General features: G+C 39.1%; 1 protein-coding gene across 2 annotated transcripts in view; it reads right to left on the bottom strand.

Annotated features, from left to right (window-relative positions):
- Positions 1 to 22547, bottom strand: part of LOC126073783 (uncharacterized) — a 41656-nt gene extending 19109 nt beyond the window's left edge. For both annotated transcript variants that reach the window (XM_049880849.1, XM_049880848.1), the window contains exons 1-2: positions 22441 to 22547; positions 3154 to 3501 (exon numbers count right to left, since the gene is read on the bottom strand). In XM_049880849.1, the coding sequence (XP_049736806.1) occupies positions 3154 to 3501; positions 22441 to 22507 (415 nt within the window). In that variant the 5' untranslated portion in view covers positions 22508 to 22547. The remainder of the gene's footprint in view (positions 1 to 3153; positions 3502 to 22440) is intronic.
- Between the last annotated feature and the right edge of the window lie 370 nt (positions 22548 to 22917).

The raw sequence follows: 22917 nt of genomic DNA, 5'->3' as shown, positions 1-22917 counted from the left end.
TGTAAGGGCTTCAAGCCCTCTTCACTTTCAGTTATCAAGGTTGTGTCATCTGCATACTGTGGGTTGTTAATGAGTCTTCCTCCAACCCTGATGCCATGTTCTTCTTCATATAGCACAGGTTCTCAGATTATTTGTTCAGCATACAGGTTGAATATGGTGAAAGGTTGCAAACCTGAAGCACACCTTTCCTGATTTTTTTTATTGTGCTTTAGATGAAGGTTTACAGAGCAAATTAGTTTCTCATTAAACAATTCATACACATATTGTTTTGTGACATTGGCTACCAACCCCAGGATGTGTCAACACTCTCCCCTTCCTGACCTTGGGTTCCCCATTACCAGCTTCCCTGTCAGCTCCTGCCTTCTTGTCCTTGTCCCTGGGTTGGTGTGCTCATTTAGTCTTGTTTTGTTTCATGGGCCTGTCTAATCTTTGGCTGAATGGTGAACCTCAGGAGTGACTTCAGTACTGAGTTAAGAGGGTGTCCAGGGGCCATACTCTTGGGATTTCTCCAGTCTCTCTCAGACCAGTAAGTCTGGTCTTTATATTATTCTATTTTTTGAGTTAGAATTTTCTTCTACATTTTTCTCCAACTCTGTCTGGACCCTCTATTGTGATCCCTGTCAGAACACTTGGTGGTAGCTGGGCACCATCTAGTTGTGCTGGTTTCAGTCTGGTGGAGCAGTGGTAGTTGTGGTCCATTAGTTCTTTGAGCTAATCTTTCCCTTGTGTCTTTGGTTTTCTTCATTCTCCCTTGCCCCAGACAGGGTGGGACAAATGAAGTATCTTAAATGACCATCCACAAGCTTCTAAGACCCCAGACGCTGCTCACCTAAGTAGGCTGTAGAACATTTTTTCTATAAACTATGTTACGCCACTTGAGCTAGGTGTCCCCCAACACCATAGTCCCCAGCCTTCAGCCCAGTAATTCCGTCCCTCAGGGATACCTTTCATATGGTAAACCATATGTTTGTCTGATTTTAAAAGGCCAGTACCAGTCTATTTCAGCTCACTAATGCCTATGATATTGATCTTTATGAGTTCCATTTCATTCTTGACAACTTCCTATTTTCCTAGATTCATAGTTCTTACATTCCATATTCTGATTATTAGTGAATGTTTGCAGCTGTTTGCTCTCATTTTGAGTCATGCCTTATCAGCACATGAAGGTCCTAAAAGCTTTACTCCAACCACATTGTTAAGGTCGACTCTACTTTGAAGAAGCAGCTCTTCCCCTATCTTCCAACCTGAGGGGCTCACCTTCTGGCACTGTATCAGACAATGTTCCCCAGCTATTCATAAGGTTTTTACTGGCCAATTTTTTTCAGAAGTAGACTGCTAAGTCCTTTTTCCTACTCCATTTTAGTCTGGAAGCTCTGCTGAAACCTGTCTACCATGGGTGACCCTGTTGGTATTTGAAATTCTGGTGGCATAGCTTCCAGCATCACAAGAACATGCAAGCTACTGCAGTACAACAAGCTCTTAGACATTAGGGATGAGTATTAGGGCATAAAGATATTTTAAAAAATGACAAAATTATAAGGAAATATTAAAAAGATTGACTTTTTTTGCTTAAAAAGATTAGAAAACTTAAGACAACCATAGCCTTAGAAGAAATTAGAAAAATAATTAAATTGAAAAGTAACCAAAGAGCTGTCCTCATGAAGAACACGAAGCACATATGGTTTTAGAAGAGCATATGGTTTTAGGGTTAAGTATTAGCAACAGGTTATTACCAAATGGTCAAAAAAATAAAATTTGTGTGTTATTCAAACTATTCCAGAGATTAGTAAAAGGCAAAATGTTCCTCAGTCACATCAAAAAAGGAGACTGCCTAAAACAAAAGAAGAAATGACACACTTGCAAATCCATAGGCTGTCAGTTATAAACATAGACTTACAATTCCTAAATTAATATTAGAAATAGAATCTACCAATACATCTGATCTAATTGGGCTTATTTTGAAATGCAAAAAACAAAAACCCAAACCCATTGCCATCAAGTTGATTCCGAGGCATAGCTACCCTACAGGACAGAGTAGAACTGCCCCATAGGGTTTCCAAAGAGCAGCTGGTGGATTTGAACTGCAGACCTTTTGGTTAGCAGCCAAACTCTTAACCACTACGCCATATATTCCATTAGCAGAAGAAAAGAGAAAACCAGCTAGTATTTATTCAGCAAGGATGTTTCCAGGCACTGCTCCATGGGCTTTATACTAACTCATTTAATTCTCTTTAATAACTGTATGAAGCTACCTAGGATCCTGCGGGGGTGGAGGTGAGAAGCCCTGTTTGGTTTTAAGCAGGGAAATGACAGGAACAGAATGACATTTTGAAAAGATCAGTGTAGCAGCTAAGTGGAGAGTGGTTTGAAGAGGGGAGAGCAGAGGCAGGGAGCCCCATTAGGAAGCTGCTGGCATAATGCAGACAGAAGTGGAGGAGGATGGCTGGGGGCAGAAGGACCCATGGGACAGAGCTCTGCAGGTTGGGTACCTCCAGGCTCTGCTCCTTCTTGTCCTTTTCTCCAGCGCTCTTGGGGTCACTGTCTGCCCAGAACTCTCTGTTTCCAGGTGGTAGGGTGCTGAGAGCTATAGGGGGCAGAGCTTGATCTCCTGTGTCTTCAACTTGGGTCTAGGAGGGAGCTTTGTCCTGAGAACTTTCTAACTTTAGTGGCTTTAGATAATTTGTCTAAAACTACTTTATTAAGGGCCAATTCTATCATTCAATCTCCTTTTAAATGTCTTTTTCCCATCTTTTTTTATATCCAGTTCTTTGGGTTTGGGGGAGTTTTTTTTGCCAACTATTTTTTGATCATTTAAGGATTTTCAATCAGTTTTCGAATGAACCAGTTGAGAACACTTCTGATATAATTTTGCGTTTTTAATAATCAATTTTGCTGTATGTTATGACTGAAGAAATTTTTGTATCCTTTTGGGTGGATTGCTCTCCATATTTCATGCGTATTGTATGCCTTTTGAGACATCTTAGATAGTTTTTCCCGGAATTTAATCTTTAAAATTTAGTTTTTATTTTGAGGACATCAGAACAGATGCAAAAACTCTCAAAAGAGAGTTGTGCTTTTGACCAGGTTTTAGGCTAACTCACTTTAGATAAAGCAGGCATTAGAATGCCCATCGGGCACGGCCACACAATTTACCGTATACACAGAGTCTAATGACGTCCTCCTGGAATTTTCCTGAGTTGAATTTGATTTTTGCTCCATATAGTCCACTCATTTCCACAGTGAGATTCCTGATGCTCAAGAAAGCCGACTTCGTCAGGTAGAATCTGTGCTTGTATTTGTCTTCAAAGTCATACCAGGCAGGAGCGGTGGTGTTAGGCCTCCAGGACACCAGCAATTGATTTTTCTCATCCTCAGAACTCCAACTCCACTCAATCTCTCGGACTGGAAGGCGCAAGGAGAAGTTGAGATGCAGCTGAGCAGATTCTCCCACAGTCCTGTTCAGTGTGCAGGGAGGGCGGAGGTCTTTGACAGTCTGGACACCTGGAAAAAAAGGAGATAAGATTGGGGAAGAAAGGGGCTGAGCAAACATTTATGTGAAGCATCTATATGCTTTCACATCACATTCATTTGATTCACGAAAGAGAATTATCTTCATTTTTACCAGTACAGAAACAGAGGTGCAGAGCTAACTTGCCGAGGCATTGATCTTGCCTAAAACATGGCAGTCTTGATTCAAGCCTGTGTCTGTCACTCTCTCAGACTCACGCTCACTCCTTCTCTGGGTACTTGCACCCAACATGCCCCTTGACCTAATTTCATGGCAAAGAAAAAGAAAATATGAAAGTTAATAAATAATGCTTCAATTTTCTCACTTACTTGTACACTCTGGGAGAAAGTCATTCTCTACTGCCACGATTTTTTCCTTAAGCCACTGCAGCATCACTAATAATCCCCTAATTATCAAATCCCATTGTCACTGCTTAGTCCTAGTCTTACAGGACCATCTTGTGGCATTTGACATGCGACTAATTTTTCTTTCTTGAAACTCCACTCCTTTGATACAAATTTCTACTCCTCTGGTCACTCGGCCTGAATTCATGCCATATACATTTAACAAGCTAGGTACTGCTGAGGTTGCTGGGAAATAGCAATGAACAAGAAGATAAGATCTCTGCTCTCCTGTAGTCTCCATTCTAGTGAGTAAGATTGTTTTTAAAAAGCAAGTGAAAACATAAATGACTTCAGATAATTACAAGTGTTCTGAGAAAAATTAAAAAGGATGTGGCACAGATTTCAGTTCTGTTGCCTGGAATCCAAACTTCCTTCTCATATTTGTCGAACTTTGTACTTCATGAGGCAGGGCCCACCTGCCTCTGTTGAAGCTGAAAATGCTGGATATTCACCTTCTCAGCATCCTTTGCAGCAGAGAAAGCACATGAGCTAGGCTCCTGCAAGCAGATGGAACTGCTCTAGACTTTCAAACACAAGCTAACAACATGAAGAAAGAAGGATCACAGGATCTGCGCTATTGCCAATGACAGTCATGGCAGCAGCCACACGCAGCTGCCAGAGGCAGAGGTGGTAGCACTTCTGTGGCAGGGCAAATGTCCAGAGTTATTGGTGTTGAGGTGTGATATGATGTCAGTGCCAATAGCAGGAGTGATAGACCAGGTGGTCTATCTAGACCAATTCTAGAGTATCAACCAGCTCTGGCTGTTGACTTTGGATGTGGTTTCTGGATAAGAAGCCTTGAAGCCTGGTCACTTGGACCCCTCAATGGTCTGTGTACCACTGGCTTCCTCTAAAATATGTTATTTTTTCTGTTTAAATTAGTCAGTTGACTTCTGTTACTTGTAACTAAAACCCTGACTGACACTAAGAGTAATATGATAGAATACTGGTGGTTTGGTGGAGGTGTAGGATGTGGGTGGTGTGTCTAGAAAGGTCTCTAGGAGAGGGTGACATTTAAGCTGAGCTCTAAATGATGACAGAGATTGTTCCAGGCAGAGAAAACAGCATATGCAAAGGTTCTGGTGCAGAAATGCACTTGATCTGCTTGAGGGGTAGAAGAGAGGCGTAAAATGAACAAGGTAAAGATTTTTAGACTGCAAAATGAGAAGCAGAGAAGACTTTGTGTGGTAAGTAGGTAGCTTGGATTTATTTTGAGTACCACAGGAAGTGGTTTAAAGTCAGGAAAGGTGTGTATCAGAGTTGTATCCCTTCACCATACCTATTCTAACCGTATACTGAGCAAATAACTCAAGAAGCTGGACAATGTGAAGAAAAACTGGGCATCAGGATTGGAGGAAGACTCATTAACAACCTGTGTTATGCACATGGCACAAGCTTGCTTGCTGAAAGTGAAGAGGACTTGAAGCACACAGTTATTAATATCAAATACCACAGCCTTCAGTATGGGTTATACCTCAACATAAGAAAATAAAAATTCTTACAACTGGACCAGTAAATAACATCATGATAAACAAAAATATTGAAGTTGTCAAGGATTTCATTTTATTTGGATCCACAATCAATAGCCATGGAAGCAGCAGTCAAGAAATCAAAAGATGCATTGCATTGGGCAAATCTGCTGCAAAACATCTCTTTAAAGTGTTGGAAAGCAAAGACGTCACCTTTAAGACTAAGGTGCGCCTGACCAAAGCCATGGTGTTCTCATTCACCTCATATGCATGTGAAAGCTGGACAATGAATAGGAAAGCCCAAAGAAGAATTGGCGCCTTTGAACTGTGGTGTTGGTGAAGATTGAACATATTAGGTACTGCCAAAAGAACGAACAAATCTGTCTTGGATGAAGTACAGCCAAAATGCTCCTTAGAAGCAAGAATGGTGAGACTACGTCTCACATACTTTGGACGTGTTATTAGGAGGGATCAGTCCCTGGAGAAGGACATCATGCTTGGTAAAGCAGATGGTCAGCGAAAAAAAGGAAGACCCTCAACTAGATGGACTGACACAGTGGCTGCAACAATGGGCTCAAACATAACTACAGTTGTGAGGATGGCACAGGACCAGGCAGTATTTTGTTCTGTCCTGCATAGGGTAGCTATGAGTTGGAACCAGCTCGAAGACACCTAACCACAACAACAAAAGGAAGCTACCAGGTGGATTAAGCAGAGGAGTGATATCTTATGATTTACATTTTTAATGACCACTTGAGAATAGATACTGTGTAGATGATGGTTTAGATGAAGGTAAGAGTGGAAAAATAGATTTCAGTTAGGAGGCTTTTGCAGTAAGGCAAGCGAGAGGAGAATGGTAGAGCTGGATGGAGAGAAGATGGATTTAGGATAGATAGTGGAGGTAAAGCTGACGGGGCTGCTGATGAATCAGATGTCAGAGTGAAGGAAAAGAAAATCAAGGATGATTGCTGGGTTTTTGGCTTAAGGAACTGGTTGAATTTTGGAACATTTGCTGAATCAGTAAAGCCAGGGGAGGGGATCAGGTTTGGGGTGAGTGTAGGTGTAAATCAACAATTTTGTTTTAGACATGTTTAACTTTGGCTTCCAAGAGCAGATGCCAATAGGCAATAGGGTAAGAGTCTGTGGCTCAAGGGAAAGGTCACACTAGAGATGGGGCCATCAGCCCCAAGGATGCTATACATTTATTTACTTTAATTTTATTTGTTTTGTTGTTGTTGTTAATATACTCAGCAAAACATACATCAATTCAGCAGTTTCTACGTGTACCATTTAGTGACACTGACTACATTCTTCGAGTTGCACAACCATTCTCACCCTCATTTTCTGAGTTGCTCCTCACCCGTTAACATAAGTTCACTGCCCCATAAGGTTCCTATTTAATCTTTCAAGTTGCTTTTGTCACTTTGATCCCATACAGATAGTTCTTAGAAGAGTATAATGCTAAGGCAGATTTTTTTTTTTTTTTTTTTACTAGTTAAGCTAAAATATTGTATGACTTTAAGAAAAAAATCAGAGGACTTTTTTGACTAATTTTAAAGATTATTTCAGGGCAAGAGTTTCAGGAATTCATCCAACCCTCATGGCTCCAGAAAGCCTGCAGTCCATGAGAATTTGAAATTCTATTCTGCATTTTCACCTTTTTGATCAGGATTCTTTTACAGAATCTTTGATCAAAATGTTCAATAATGGTATCCATGTACCATCCAGGTTTTCTGGTCTCATGGCAAAGAAGACAGGTGTTCATGGAGACAATTAGATATACAAGGATGCTATTAAAGCCTCAAGAGTAAGTAAAATCACTTGGGGGAGATTATAGCTAGAAAAGAGTACGTCTACCACTAATCCCCTCATGTCTGTCAGTTCGTCATACTGTGGTGGCTTGTGTGTTGTGATACTGGAAGCTTTGCCACCAGTATTTCAAATACCAGCAGAGTCTCCCTTGGTGGACAGGTTTCAGCAGAGCTTCCAGACTAAGACAAATTAGGAAGAAGGGCCTGTCAGTCTATTTCTGAAAAAAAAAAAAAAAAAAAAAGGCCAGTAAAAACCTTATGAGTAGCACTGGAACATTCTTTGATATGGTGTCAGAAGATGAGCTCCTCAGGTTGGAAGACACTCAAAATACAACTGGGGAAGAGCTCCTCAAAGAAGAGTCAACCTTAACGACGTGAATGGAGTCAAGCTTTCCAGACCTTCATCTGCTGCTGTGGAATGACTCAAAATGAGAAGAAATAGCTGCAAACATCCATTTATAATTGGGATGTGGAGTGTACAAAGCATGAATCTAGGAAATTGGAAGTCGTCAAAACTGAAATGGAACACATAAACATCAATATCCTAGGCACTAGTGAGCTGAATTATACTGGTATTGGCCATTTTGAATCAGGCAATCATATGGTCTACTACGCCGGGAGTGACAAATTGAAGAGAAATAGCAAGGTGTTCATCATCAAAAAGAACATTTCAAGATCTACCCTGAAGTACAATTCTGTCAGTGGTAGGATAGTATCCACATGACTACAAGTAAGACCAGTTAATACACTATTATTCAAATTTACTCACCAATCACTAAGGCCAAAAATGAAGAAATTGAAGATTTTTACCAACTTCTGCAGTCTGAAATTGACCAAACATGCAATGAAGAAGCATTGATAATTGCTGGCAATTGGAATGGAAAAGTCAGAAACAAAGAAGAAAGATCAGTAATTGGAAAATATGGCTTTGGTAGTAGAAATGATGCCAGAGATCCCATGATAGAATTTTGCCAGACCAGCAACTTCTTCATTGCAAATACCTTTATTCAACAACATAAATGGTGACTATACACGTGGGCCTCACCAGATGAAATACACAGGAATCAAATTGACTACATCCATGGAAAGAGACAATGGAAAAGCTCAATATCATTAGTCAAAACAAGGCCAGGGACCAACTGCCAAACAGACCATCAATTACTCATATACAAGTTTAAGTTGAAACTGAAGAAATTTAAAACAAGTTTACAAGAGCCAAAATATAATCTTTAGTATATCTCACTTGAATTTAGAGACCATCTCAACAATATATTTGATTCACTGAACACTAATAACCAAAGAGCAGACGAATTGTGGAATGACATCAAGGACATCATACATAAAGAAAACAAGAGGCCATTAAAAAGACAGGAAAGAAAGAAAAGACCAAAGTAGATGTCAGAAGAGACTCTGAAACTTGCTCTTGAGTGGAGAGTAGCTAAAGGGAAAGGAAGAGATGATTAAGTAAACGAGCTGAACAGAAGATTTCAAAGGATGGCTCAAGAAGTCAAAGTAAAGTATTATAATTAAATGTGCAAAGACCTGGAGACAGAAAACCAGAAGGGAAAACCATGCATGGCATTTCTCAAGCTGAAAGAACTGAAGAAAAAATTCAAGCCTTGAGTTGCAATGTTGAAGGATTCTACGGGGAAAATATTAAATGACGAAGGAAGCATCAAAAGAAGATGAAAGGAATACAGTGTCACTGTCCCAAAAAGAATTGGTTGATGTTCAACCATTTTAGGAGGTAGCATATAACCAAGATCTTATGGTACTGAAGGAAGAAGTCCAAACTTCACTGAAGGCATTGATGAAAAACAAGACACCAGGAATTAACAGAATACCAATTGAGATGTTTCAATAAACAGATGCAGTACTGGAAGCATTCACTCATCTATGCCAAGAAATTTGGAAGACAGCTACCTAGCCAATCAACTGGAAGAGATCCATATTTGTACCCATTGCAAAGAAAGGTGATCCAGCAGAATGTGGGAATTATCAAACAGTATCACATACAAATAAAACTTCACTGAAGATCATTCAAAAGTAGTTGCAGTAGTGCATCAACAGGGAATTGCCAGAAATTCAGGCTGGATTCAGAAGAGGACATGGAACCAGGGATATCATTGCTGGTGTCAGATGGATCCTAGCTGAAAGCAGGGAATACCAGAAAGATGTTTACCTGTGTTTTATTGACTATTCAAAGGCATTCAACTATGTGAATCATAACAAATTATGGATAACATTACAGAGAATGGAAATTCCAGAACACTAAATTGTACTCATGAGGAACCTGTGCTTAGACGAAGAAGGAGTCATTCAAACAAAACAAAGGAATACTTCGTGGTTGAAAGTCAGGAGAGGTGTATGTCAATGTTGTATCCTTTCAGCAAACCTATTCAATCTGTATGCTGAGCAAAATAATCTGAGAAGCTGGATTATATTAAGAAGAACATGGCATCAAGGTTGGAGGAAGACTCATTAACAATCGGCGATATGCAGATGACACAACCTTGCTTTCTAAAAGTGAAGAAGACTTGAAGCACTTACTGATGAAGAAAAAAGACCACAGCCTTCAGTATGGATTACACCTCAACGTAAAGAAAATAAAAATACTCACAACTGGACCAATAAGCAACATCATGATAAATGGAGAAAAGACTGAAGTTGTCAAGGATTTCATTTTACCTGGATCTATAATCAACACCCATGGAAGCAGCAGTCAAGAAATCAAAGGTCGCATTGCATTAGGCAAATCTGCTGCAAAAGACATCTTTAAAATGTCAAAAAGCAAAGATGTCACTTTGAGGACTAAGGTGCACCCAAACCCAAGCCATAGCATTTTCAATTGCCTCATACTCATGTGAAAGCTGAACAATGAATAAGGAAGATGGAAGAATTGATGCATTTGAATTATTGTGTTGGCAAAGATTATTGAATATACCATGGACTGCCAGAAGAATAAACAAATCTCTTTTGGGAGAAGTACAGCCAGAATGCTCCTTAGAAACAAGGATGGCAAGACTTCATCTCACATGCTACGGACATGTTATCAGAAGGGATCAGTTCCTGGAGAAGGACATCATGCTTGGTAAAGTAGAGGGTCAGCAAAAAAGAGGAAGACTTTCATCATGATGGATTGACACAGTGGCTGCAACAATGAGCTCAAGCATAAGAACAATTGTGAGGATGGCACAGGAACCAGGCAGTGTTTCATTCTGTTGTACATAGAGTTGTAATGAGTCGGAACCAACTCGATGGTACCTAACAGCAACAACAACAGCACCAACCCCAAGGAGATTAGATCCATTAAGAGAGACTGAGAAGGAGCAGCCAGTTGGGCAAAATGAAAACCAGGTGAAAGTGGTGTCACAGAAGCCAAAGAAATAAAGGAAAGGTGGTCAACTGTGGCAGAGCTTCTAAGGTGTGAGGTCAGGCTACCTTCCATTCTCTTCTTTTCCTCCTTGATAGTTTGGAAATTCTTCTGTGCTTCTCCATTTCATTAGAACTTACCTTCCTAACATATATACTTCTCTACTATTTTATTAAAAGATTCAAATGATACCCCTCACCCCAGCGCTCTGCTCCCCACTGCTCACCACCACAAGCAGGGTGATAACTGAGAACATTTATTAGCCCCCATTCTCCGCCCAAGCCAGAGTCTTTTGGAGTACTCTTATCTTCTCCCTGCAAAATCCTTCCTACTTGGAGGTTTTGCTGAAATAATCAAGGCGTCTCTTTCTAGACCATTTTAGATTTTCTCTGAAAATATGACTCCTTTATTTCAAGAATCTTTACTTATCAATAAAACTACAAGTTCCCAGTCACATTACCATTATCCAGTTTAATCACAATTGTTGTGTGGTTCATTGCTTACCACTGTTTACTCTTTAGTTTTCCCTGTTCTTAAGATCTCTGATACGATTAACTTGTTATTTGATAAAGCACTTTCTTGAGGATTTCCCTTAAATGGGCTCTGTCTATGGGTGATATCTTACGTATTTGCTCTTACTCTGACAGTAAATGACGTCTAGGTAGATTTCTAAGGATTTGTTGGTTTTATTTTTTCCTAGTGGTGTATAGATGTCGTTCCATTGTCTTCAAGCTTCCACTGTTGCAAATATGAAGTCTAATGCTGATCTGGTTATTTTTCCTTCAAAGTATTTTTTATTTTGGTAGATTTCTAGGTTATTTTTCCCTTTTTGTTATATTTCAGGAATTGTACCAGGATATGATTAAGTGCATGTCTCTTTTAAATTTCCTTTATTTAGGTGAAATTCACATACCATACAATTAACATTATGTAGTATATATAAATCTATACATTTAATATTAACAATGTTTTGTAACTACCACCTCTCTCTAATTTTAAACTTTTCACCACCCCAGAAAAACTTCCCATAATCATTGAGAAATCACTCCATTCCCTCCTCCCACTATTTCTGGTAACCTCTAATCTTTCTATCTCTACTGATTTGCCTACTCAGGATAAGCCATATAAAAGGAATCACACAATGTATGACTTTTGTATGACTGTGTCTGGCTTCTTTCACTTAGCATGTTTCAACAAATTGGAAAAGAAGAAATAAAACTATCTTTGGCATTTTCAATTGCTTCACATGCATGCGAAAGCAGATAACATGATTCTATGTACAGAAAGTCCCATAGAATCCACAAAAAAAAAAAACTAGAGACAATAAACAAATTCAGGAAAGTTGTAGGATCAATACACAAAAATCAGTTGTGTGTCTATACACCAACAATGAACAATCCAAGAAGGTAATTAAGAAAACAATTTATTCACAATAACATCTAAAATATCTAGGAATAAATGAAACAAGGAAGTGAAAGATTTGTACACGAAAAACTGCAAAACACTGTTGAAAGAAATTGAAGAAGACATAAATGAATGGAAAGATATCTCACATTCATGGATTGAAAGATTTAATAATATATGATTTCAATCACTTTAAATTTACTTTGGATGGTTTAATGGCCTAACATGTGGTCATTCCTGGATAATGTTCCATGTGCACTTGAGAAGAATGTATATCCTGTTGCTGTTGAGCAAAGTGTTATGTATAAATCTGTTAGGTCTAATTGGTTTATAGTCACTCAAGTCCTATATTTTCTTACTGATCCTCTGTCTGGATATTCCGTCCATTAAGGAGAGTAGAGTATTACGTCTTCAACTATTATTGTAGGACTATTTCTCCCTTCAGTTCTGTCATGTTTGCTTCATATATTTTGGCACTCTGTTTTTGGTGTGTATGTGTCCATAATTGTTATATCTTCTTGATGAATGAACCCTTTGATCAATATAAAATGTTCTTCTTTGTCTCTTGTAAAAACATTTTACTTAAAATCTATTTTGTCTGATATTAGTATAGCCATCCTAGCAATATTTTGGTTATTATTTGCATGAAATATATTTTTCTAGCCTTTAACTTTCAACCTATTTGTGTCTTTGGTTCTAAAGTGAGTCTTGGGTAAGCAACACAGTCAGATAATTTTTTTTATCCATTCTGCCTGTGTCTTTTAGTATTGAATTTAATCCATTTATATTTAAGATGATTGTTGATAATGAAGGACTTACTTCTGCCATTGTGATACTTGTTTTCTATATATTTTTTTTTGTCCTTCAAAAAATAGGTGTTCTGTCTCCTTCAATCCCCTCAACAGATGCTGCCAGCAAGCTGCTTCAACACCAGAAAGGTGAAACAATGGCCATCCTCTCTGCAGGTCCCTGAGCAATCCACCAAGCAGATCAGAACACACAATCCTAATTTTTGGAGGACACGGTCTCTATTGCCCAGCACTAGCGAGCCACACCAGGAATGCAAGCCACTTTCTGGTGGTTATACCCCACCAAGGGGCCTGGGCAGGGGGTGCTGACAGCTACTATGTAAAACAACATTTAATGAAATTTATCAGTCTCTTTCTTTATTAATCACTTTCCTGGATCATACAAGTGTTTTAGAAAACTCCAGATGTCCTAAATACTTGATTTTGACAGTTCTTGCCAGCTAAGTAGTTGTTTCATTGGAGGGACTGATTCCTGGATCTTCCTACTTCACCATCCATCATGACAGCACTCCAAGTTCATGTCTCTTTAATTAAAAAAAAAAAAAACTATCTGAAATTTGGTGAGTCCTTTTATCTTCTCACTAAAAATCATTCCTCAAGTCAAGGAAATCTTCCCCTGCTAATTCTGCAATATTTCTCCTCCTGTGTTCCTTGTTATTCTTCTGGAATTTCCATTATTCACACGCCAGAACTACTGATTCTGACTCTGCGTTTCTTCTATTTTCCTTAAATTTTTCTCTCTCTTTGTGTTTGGGGGTCTGTATTTTGAAGCATTTCTTTTTCCTGATCTTCCAGGTCACTATTTTCACATTTGACAATGACCATTATTTCCTTTATCTGTTAACTTTTTTAATGTTGGAAATCATACTTTTTGATTCCAGAAAGTCTTTTATTTTTATACTGATATTGAGTATTTCTCAGCCCTGGCTGTACTCCTGAGAGGTTTTAAATGATACAGTGCCCAGTCCCAGCCCAGAAATTCTGATTTAATTATGTCTGCACTGGGTCTTGGGCACTGAAATTTTTAAACAGCTCTTCTGATGCTTCTAAAGTGTAGCCAGGGTTTAGAATTATGCTGCAGTTGGACTTCGCTAGGACTTTGCTATTCAAAGCATGATCCAGGGACCAGCATCATTACTATCATCTAGTAGTAGCTTGTTAGAAATGCAGAATCTCAGGTCTCATCCGGACCTTTTGAATCAAAACTTGCACTTTAACAATATCTCCAGATGATGCCTATGTGCAGAAACTTTGAGAAGAAATGCTTCAGGGGCTGTGTGTTCAGAAGTTGCGCTGGATCTCTTTTTCTTCTGGTTACAGAGAGCCCTTAGGTGTGCTCTGTTTTCAGTTGCCTGCTCGTGTTTCCATTTGCCCTCACTAGTCAAGTCCACCTGTCAGGGTCTGTTGAGCAGCTGCAAACCAGTAAAGATGAGAGGCGTAGACATCTCTGCTCCTGGAGCCACATGGTACAAACTGCCTGCACTGGAGGGATACACTCTCCTGTGTCCCCAGTAGCGAACTTCCAAGTTTCATGGGTTGGACTTAATCTGGCTCATTTATGTAGTTCCTACCGTTCTCTGGGCTGAGAGGTCCAACAGGCTCTCCTAGGTCCAACCGCAAGCAGGCAAGTGCTCCAACCCATGGGAATTCAAGGATCTCTGAGGATCAAGCTGTCTACATGGATCTGTGACTACTGCCTCTGTGACTAGTCCACCGGTTCCCACCTGGCCCAGACAACGATACTATGACTGTTTTGTCTGACACAGATTCTAGGACAGCTGGCCGTGCAGCCACTATTGTTTTGGTGTGGAGAGGTAATTGAATGAGGTACTGGAGACTTTTGATAGCGCCACTGGAAAGGACTGTAGAGGTTAAGGGTGGGATTAAAATTTTTAAGTTCATTTTTTAATAACCTTTTAACATCTAATAAAGTCATGTGGTTCAAAATCCAAAAGATACAGAGTGATAAACTGTCAAATATTCTCTTTCTTTACCTCGTTCTCCTGTACCATTTCAGAGCTAGTCTATCCATATGCAAGGAAAATGTATACATAATTCCCCTAATTTTTTACACAAATGCTTCACATACTATATGCTCTGATCTGCATTGTGCTTTTGTTTCTTAGTGACGTATCTTAGTGTGATGGTTAAGGTTGTGTGTCAGCTTGTCTGGGCCATGATTCTCAGTGGTTTGGCAGTCATATGATGTTGTGATCACTTCCACCATGAGATTTGATATAATGTGATCACCTTCATGATGGGATCTGCTGTGAGCAGCCAATCGGTTGAAAGGGAGTTTCCTCGGGCATGTGGCGTGCATCAAATGTAAGTGGACATTCTGGCAAGGTTCGTGACTTTTGCTTACTCTGGATCCTGCAGCTGGCTCATGTTCATCTGACCTCTGTTTCTTGCGACTTGGCATAGCAACTTACCTGGGGTCTTGCCTGCCAATCTTGGGATTCATCGATCTTTGCAGCCTCTGAGCAAGAGCCCTGCTGTCTGACCTGCTGATCTTGGGTTCGCCAGCCCCTGCAGCTACTTGAATCAGGAGAACCCTCTATCCTGGCTCCCCGACTTGGAACATTCCAGCCGCTACAACTGCATGAGCAATTTCCTTGATATAAATTTACGTGTTTACCTATATACTCTTTACTGGTTTTAGTAATCGTTTACACTTAGCAATCGTTTCATATCACCACATAAAGAGCTGCCTCGATTTTTTCATCATTGCACAGAATTTCACAGGATGGATTTACCATAATTTATGTTATTGACTTCTATTGTCTCCAACTGATGAACACTTCAGTACTTTCCCTTTTTTTTTTTTCTTTTTTTGCCTTTTAATACGTGATTTATTGGCAAATATTTTTCCTAATTTGTAATTTGTCTTTTGACTGGGTATAGTCATTTTTGCCATGCAGAAAATTTTTATTTTTATATGGTCAAATCTATTAATCTTTTCTGGTTTCAGAAGTTTTTTTTTTTTATGTTTGTTTGCTTTTTTCACATGTTTTCTACTCTTAGTTATCACACTGTTTTAATAATTGTAGTTTCATGATATGTTTGAATGTCTTGTAGGGCTAGTCCCCCTGATTCTGCTTATTTTTTAGAATGTTTTGTATGTTCTTGCATCTTATTTTCCCATTCATAGAATATGCTTGTCAAAAACAAATCCTATTGGTGTTTTTTACTGGGATCACCTTAAATTTATAACTTAACTTCAGAAGAGTTGACTTCTATATGAATAGTTTTCCTACTGAAGAGTACGCTATGTCTTTCTATTTGTTCAGAAACTGTTTTGTGTTTTTCAGTCACATTTTATATTTTCTTCATGTATCTTTTACACATTTCCTATTATGTTTATTCACAAGCACTTTATGTTTCTGATCCCATAACACTTTTTGGTGGTTATATTCATCTAAGAAGTCTATATATTTTTCAATAGTTATTTTGCATCCAGATTTTTTCCTGAGCTCTCTTGTCATTTGTAATAATTTCCATATTGATTCTTTTGGGTTTTCCAAGTTGCTGCTGTTTTTGTTGTTGGTGATGGTGGTGGTTTTCCAAGTAAAAAATTAAATCATCTATAAGTAATGATAGAATAACCCTCTTCTTTGAAATTTTTATCTCATTTCTCAGATCTAACTGTGCTATTATCTCTAGCAATGTTAAATTATAGTGGTGAAATTGGAATTATCTGTTCTGTGAACACTGGTAACAATCTGTGAAAATATCCGGGCCTGGTGCTTCCTTGGGAACCGCTCTTTGACAATTTAGTCTATACTTTTATAAGATAATTTAACTTGAGAAACAGTTCCTAATTGTCCATGGAGTTGGGGTGGCCCACCCAGGCTGTTGCCCTGAGGTCTTCTTTTGAACCTTGAGTCTTGAGCAGACTGGTCTCCTAGGAGCCTCCTTTAAGTCAAACAATGAAAAACCAACCTCTTGCATGGGAGTCAATTCGAACTCATAGACTCTTGGTAATTTGCAAAGACTATTTTGCCTTGGGAGTTGTGCCATTTGAGGAATTATCAGTGTGCAGTCACTTTAAAAAAAAAAAAATTTTTTTTTTTTTTTTAGTCAGTTTGAGGAACTGGAAGCTCCCAGGCCAGACTGGAAGCTGTGTTTCAGGGTAAATTTGCTTTGTGTAAACACACTGTTCTGGACATGTTTTCATGCCAAATGTCAATAAGATGGGGGTATAAGTATCTTTGGGAGTTATTTAATCTTTGGAACATTTTGACTGTCTAGTCAGAAGCGTTGCCTGATTTACAAACTATATATTAAATAAATTCCAGATTAATTTATATTATTGGGTTAATATGATTTTTTGCTTTAACAATCCGTTTAGATTTTCTTCTTCTCCTGGAATCACTATTGATAAATCATATTTTCCTAGAAAATTATCCTTTTCATCCAGGTTTTCAAATATACTTGTATAAAGTTGACCAAAGTAGTCTTTTGATTTGTTTAATTTACTTAGTATCTGTGTTTATTTTTCTCCTTTTAACTTCTTCTTTTAAATATTACGTTTTCCAGGGAGAAGTTTTCAAAGATACCAGACTCTAGATCATGCTTGTGTGCCAGTGGGATGGTTCAAAGATTTTACCTCTTTCTAACAAAATACTTAGAGAAGGGATCAATTTAATCCCCCAAAAGAATGTATAGTACTTGAACAGGGAACTAAATAATGAAAGAGAAAGCAAGTAACCAGGTTCAGGAAAAGGTAGGAATGAGAGACTTTCCAGAGACTAATAACTGGGACAACATCCTCACATAGCAGTGAAGCTAAGATCTTTACAGTCTGGAATATATGTGAGAGCTGGCTGACTTCTTTCTCTCTCTTCATTACATTTAAAGAAATTTATTAAGATATTTCTCACAGCCTAGAGAAAAAATTCTTTACTATGAGCAGAGACATCTCATATTCATGGGTTGAAAAGCTTAATATTCTTAAGATTTCAATACTACCCAAGGTAATCTATAGATTCAATGCAATCCCTATCAAAATTGCAATAGCACTTTTGCAGAAATCTAAAAGCTCGTCTTTAAATTCATATGGAATTCAAAAAAAGCCCAAATAGCCAAAACAATCTTGAAAAAGAAGAACAGGGTAGAACAATTTGCCCTTCTCAATTTCAAAACATACTATAAAGTTACAATAAATAAAGCAATCTGGTACAGGCGTAAAGATAGACACATTAACCAGTGGAATAAAGTTGAGAATCCAGAAATAAACTCATATATCTAGGGATAATTTATTTTCAACAAAGGCACCAAGTGCATTCAGTGATGAAAGAACAGTCTCTTCAACAAATCGTTCTGATACAACTGAATTGCCCCATGCAAAAGAATGAAGTTGGACCCCTACTTCACACCATACACAAAAGTTACCGCAAAATGTATCAACGACCTAAATGTAAAAGCTAAAGTCATAAAACTCTTAGCAGAAAATATAAGGGTAAACCTTTATAACTTTGTATTTGGCAATGGATACTTTGATAGTGCAAGCAAACCAAATGCCTATCAACTGATGAATGGATAAACAAAATGTGGTATATACATACAATGGAATGTTACTCAGCTATGAAGAGAAATGAAGCCCTGATGCATGCTACCACCTGGATGAATGTTGAAAATATTATGTTGAGTGAAGTAAGTTTGACACAAAAGGACAAATATTTTACGATCCCACTTATCTAAAATATCAAGAAAAGCAAATGCATGGACACAGAAAGCAATTAGTGGTTACCACGGTTTGAGGGAAGGAGTTAACGCTTAACAGGTACAGAGCTTCTGTCTGAGGTGATGAAAGGCTTTTGGAAATAGTAGTGATAGTTACACGACATTGTGAATATAATTAATACCACTGAGCTGTACACTTAAAATGGTCTAAAGGGCAAATTTTATACTATATGTGTTTTACCACAATAAAAAAAAAAAATTTTAAACAATTTAAATTAAAAAAAAAAGGCAGAGTAAAGACTTTGGAGGTAAAAAAAAAAAAAAAAAAACACAGTTTGCTAGTTCACCTTCAGTTGTTAATAGCAATGAGTTCATCATGAACCCAGCACTGCTTGAATCTGATTTAATCCTAGATGAGATTACAAGAAAGTGTTTTTGTTTTGTCAGCGTTTAATGGCTAGAAAAGACATTGTGAGTAGGTCAATTGGGACGCAGCCCCATTCCTTCCCTCCCCATTATGTCAGGCTCCATGAAGCCCCAGCTGTAGCTGCTCGGAATTGTTCAGGGACTTGAGGTAAGGCTGATGTCAGCTTGGGGCAGGCAGGGACAGCTGCATCTCCCTCCTGAGGGGCTTCCGGACCTCAGTGGTTGTTGGGCAACCAAAGGTGCACAAACAAGAAAGCTGCTGGAGGCAGAGGGTGGCTTCCTGTCACCCCACCCCCTGCCACCTAAATGGCTTTCTGAGACTAGTGGCAAATGCTAAAATTGAAACATAGGCTGTGCTCTGGGAGCACGAATGTGGCAGCCTAAAAGGAACCAGCATCTTAAGATAAACCTGCAATGTTCCCTGAACTGATCACTGACCCCACAGATTCAGTGACCCGAGCCATGAAATGGTAGTATTGTTTTCAATAGAAAGAGGAAAGGGACGGCAAAAGGAACCACATTTCCCTGTTGATAGGGTAAGTGGAATAGTGTTCCTAGAGGCTGGATCAGGAAGGGAGGGAAAGAAGTTGGGAGAGAAGACAAATTTCTTTTAAATAGCAAAGGACCATTTGGGACTGTTAATCCACCCCTGATTAAGAGAATCAAAGGACTGTGTGGGAGTGTGAGTAGGGAAGGGTAGGGAGAGTGACGGCAACTCAGGCTTTAGAGAAACCTGGCTTCACAGCCTGAGTCTCCACCTCTCTGCATTTGGGGGTTAGAAGCCCATTGGAATCATGGTTGTGACACTTATTAGCTCTGCCATAGCAGGCAAGTTAAATGGCCTCTCTCGGCCTTGGTTTCCTCTAATGCAAAACAAGAGGGATATAGCTGCTACAGTGAGGTTGGCAACATTGGTCACAGTGCCTGAGTGCTCAGTGGGGCCTCCCATTGTCTTTGTGTTTCCCACCTCACTATCCTTTCCAACCCCACACACAACATATGGTGTGTGAAGTGAAACGAGGTGATGTATGTAACATTCCTAGTATTGATGTGGGAGGTGCTCAACACGTGTTTATTCCTGTCTCTTTCTCAGCAAGTCCTTTTCACCTTCTCAGCTCAAGAGAACTTCCTCAGTCACCAGACAACATTGCTTACCTATGGCAGTCATTGTCACTACCACAAGGTTGTAACTTGTCCATCTTTAATTTACCTTCTCATTCGGTTCCAATCTTTTCATTGCTCTAACTAGACCGAAGTGAATATCTTTGTGCCTAAGCTTCTTCTGCATGATGAAGTCTTTCCTTAGGGGTGAATCCCGGAAGTATAAAGGGTATAAATATTTTAAATGTTTTTGATACATCAAATGGACTACCAAGAAGATTTTTACTCATTTTTAAAACTGCCTATAATACATGAGCGTGCCTGTTGCACTGCCTCCCTGCCAATATGGAGTATTCTCATTTAAAAAAAAAAAAAAGTATTAATTTGATAGGCAAAATATGTTCTCTAGTTTTTCTAATTTTGATTATCTGTGAGGTGACCACCTTTCTTAACCTTCGCACTTTTAGGAACAACAGTGCTAGTATTTCTCTTATTGATTTGTAAGAGGGAACTACCTTTTTTAAAGTGTCAACAATGATCACTATTGTGTAACAGGTGAGGTAGGGAGAGCATGGGAAAATATACCACCCCACTGGTTCCCAGAGAAAACATTGTTTTTATCTGTTATATTAAGATAAAACTTCAATTATGAAACTAGGAACGGTACCTTTTTCAGGTTTACTCAGGTCACTGAGTCCGTGGGGTCAGTGATCAGTTCAGGGAACATGGTGTCTAACATGCAAAATTTTCATTAAAATAGTAAAGTAACACATTACCTGCTTAAAAAAATAATCTGTGTCCCTACGTCAGACTCTGGTAGGAATGTGCTCTATTTCATTTAATCTCTCAAATAACAGCTCAAGTTAGGTGTTTTTGTATCTATTTTACGGGAGAGAAACTGAGGCTCAGAGAGATGTATGCCCCAAGGTATATACAATTTGCCCAAGATTTGATGGTCAGTGTGTGGCAGAGCCGGAACTGAGGATCAGTGGGTTTTAGGGCAGAGCTCAGTCTCTCTTTTGATCATAATGAGGTTTTGTGGACAGGGCAGGGGCCAGGACTGGAGCCTGGTTCATATCAAGCAGGATCCACTGTATACACCCCCCTAACAATCACCACTACCATTGTATCCTTGGAAGCAGCTTGTAACAACACAGGAAGGTCACCAGCAGGTGAGAGGGGAGGGTCCGGCTTCCTTCTTCCTCCTTTGCCTTTGTGATGGCCCCACAGTTTACTTATGGCCAGTGATGTCACTGGGGGTGTGGGGAGGAGGGGGGGTACAACCCACGCTAGTTGACACTGTCAGAGTGGGTAACATCAAAATGACTGTCTATAAAATTTATGTGCATTGTTTCAGCAGAAATTTATTATTTTTTATTAAAATATCCCTGTAGTTAGTTATAACAACAAAACTATTTTTCATAAGCCTAGGTTATATGTATCGCTATACCTACAAGGCTAAACCTCTATGCTCATTTATTCTTTGAACCTTCTAATGCACTCTGGTCAGAGTTGTCATTATTGCCCAATTACAATGACCCTCTAATCGTGTGGCTTGGTCTGCACAACTAAGAGCACACACTTGTTTTTGTTGCTGTCGATGTTTTTATAGTAGATGATTTTGTCAAAGTTTCCGGTGTTTTTAGCTTTAATATTGTGACAAGTAGTATTTGTGAACCTATATCAATAAATGTTTTGAGAATTAAGTAGTAATCAAAGGAAAAGAAAAACCAAAAAAGGCTTCAGCTTAGTTACTAATAACGTAGTAACGAATTATATCGTAATTCAATGTAGAAAGATTTTATAAAGCAATTTCGTTGTTAGTATTCATATAACCTAAGAAATATTACATTTAACCAGTTTGCAACTATATTTACCGCATATTATTCTATGATTAAAATTGCTAATAAACTTTACTAAGGATTCTGTATGGTCTGGTATGGGAGGAGGTCCATGGGCAAAGGGGGTGATGCCATGAGTTACCGCACTGTGACACCAACTCTAGTGATGCCACTGGCCCTAACCCGTCTCTCACCACACATGCCCCTGGTCAGCCTGGGAACAGAGGAAAGAAGAAGGATGGGGGTGAGTAGGGGATGGGGAGAAGAGCCTCATGTTGTCCCTGGTAGAGCAACAGGAAATTCGAGGCTGAGACAGGGTTGTCAGGTTGCTCACAGCTGCAGCACCCATGCAAGCAGGAGAAAAGCCTGTCTTGTGAAAGAGGGCTGCAGTGGTGATTGTCCTATGCTGCAGCCTGATTACTTGAAATCCTCCCAGAAACGCCCTGTCCCACTTTCTCTTCCACCCTCACTCTCAGAGCCACTTGAGGGATCAGGATGTTTTCTACCATGGATGTTGACACCATAGCTGCCTGTCTGTCTCCCTCACACCCGACACATCTGCCTCCTGCCAGGCTCACCCGGAGCAGCCCCACCTGTTCCACTACTCACCGAGAATGAGGCTGAATTTGAGCATCAGGATCTGGGTGGAGAGCCAGCTGGTGAATAAGGAGTCCATACTGCCTGAAACACAGTAACGTTGCAGCTCCTCCCAGGCCCCACCTTCTAACCCTGCCCAATCACTTGCCTCTCTTCCAATCTTCCACTGCACTAGAATTAAATCCAGACTAGTATACAAAAACAGCAAGAAACATGCTTATGGCCTCAAAGGAAATATAAGCTTTTTTTAAAAGGATTATTTTTCCAATGATAAAAATAATCCAAGTTGATTATATAAAAATTTAGAAAACACAAAAAATTATACGGGAGAATAAAAATGACTTGTAATCACATATTCAAATGTAAGAGCCATAAATATTCTTGTATACTTCTGGGTATGTTTTTCCATACATTTTAAAATATCATAAAACCAATAATAAAAGTTATCTTTTTGTATAAAATAGTAGTCACAAAGTGGGTTAATGTGTG

Source organism: Elephas maximus, chromosome 3 (genome assembly GCF_024166365.1).
Source record: "Elephas maximus indicus isolate mEleMax1 chromosome 3, mEleMax1 primary haplotype, whole genome shotgun sequence".
Classification (NCBI taxonomy): Eukaryota; Metazoa; Chordata; class Mammalia; order Proboscidea; family Elephantidae; genus Elephas; species Elephas maximus.
Note: the sequence above shows the minus strand (reverse complement) of the source record. Positions and strands in the feature narration are given on the sequence as shown.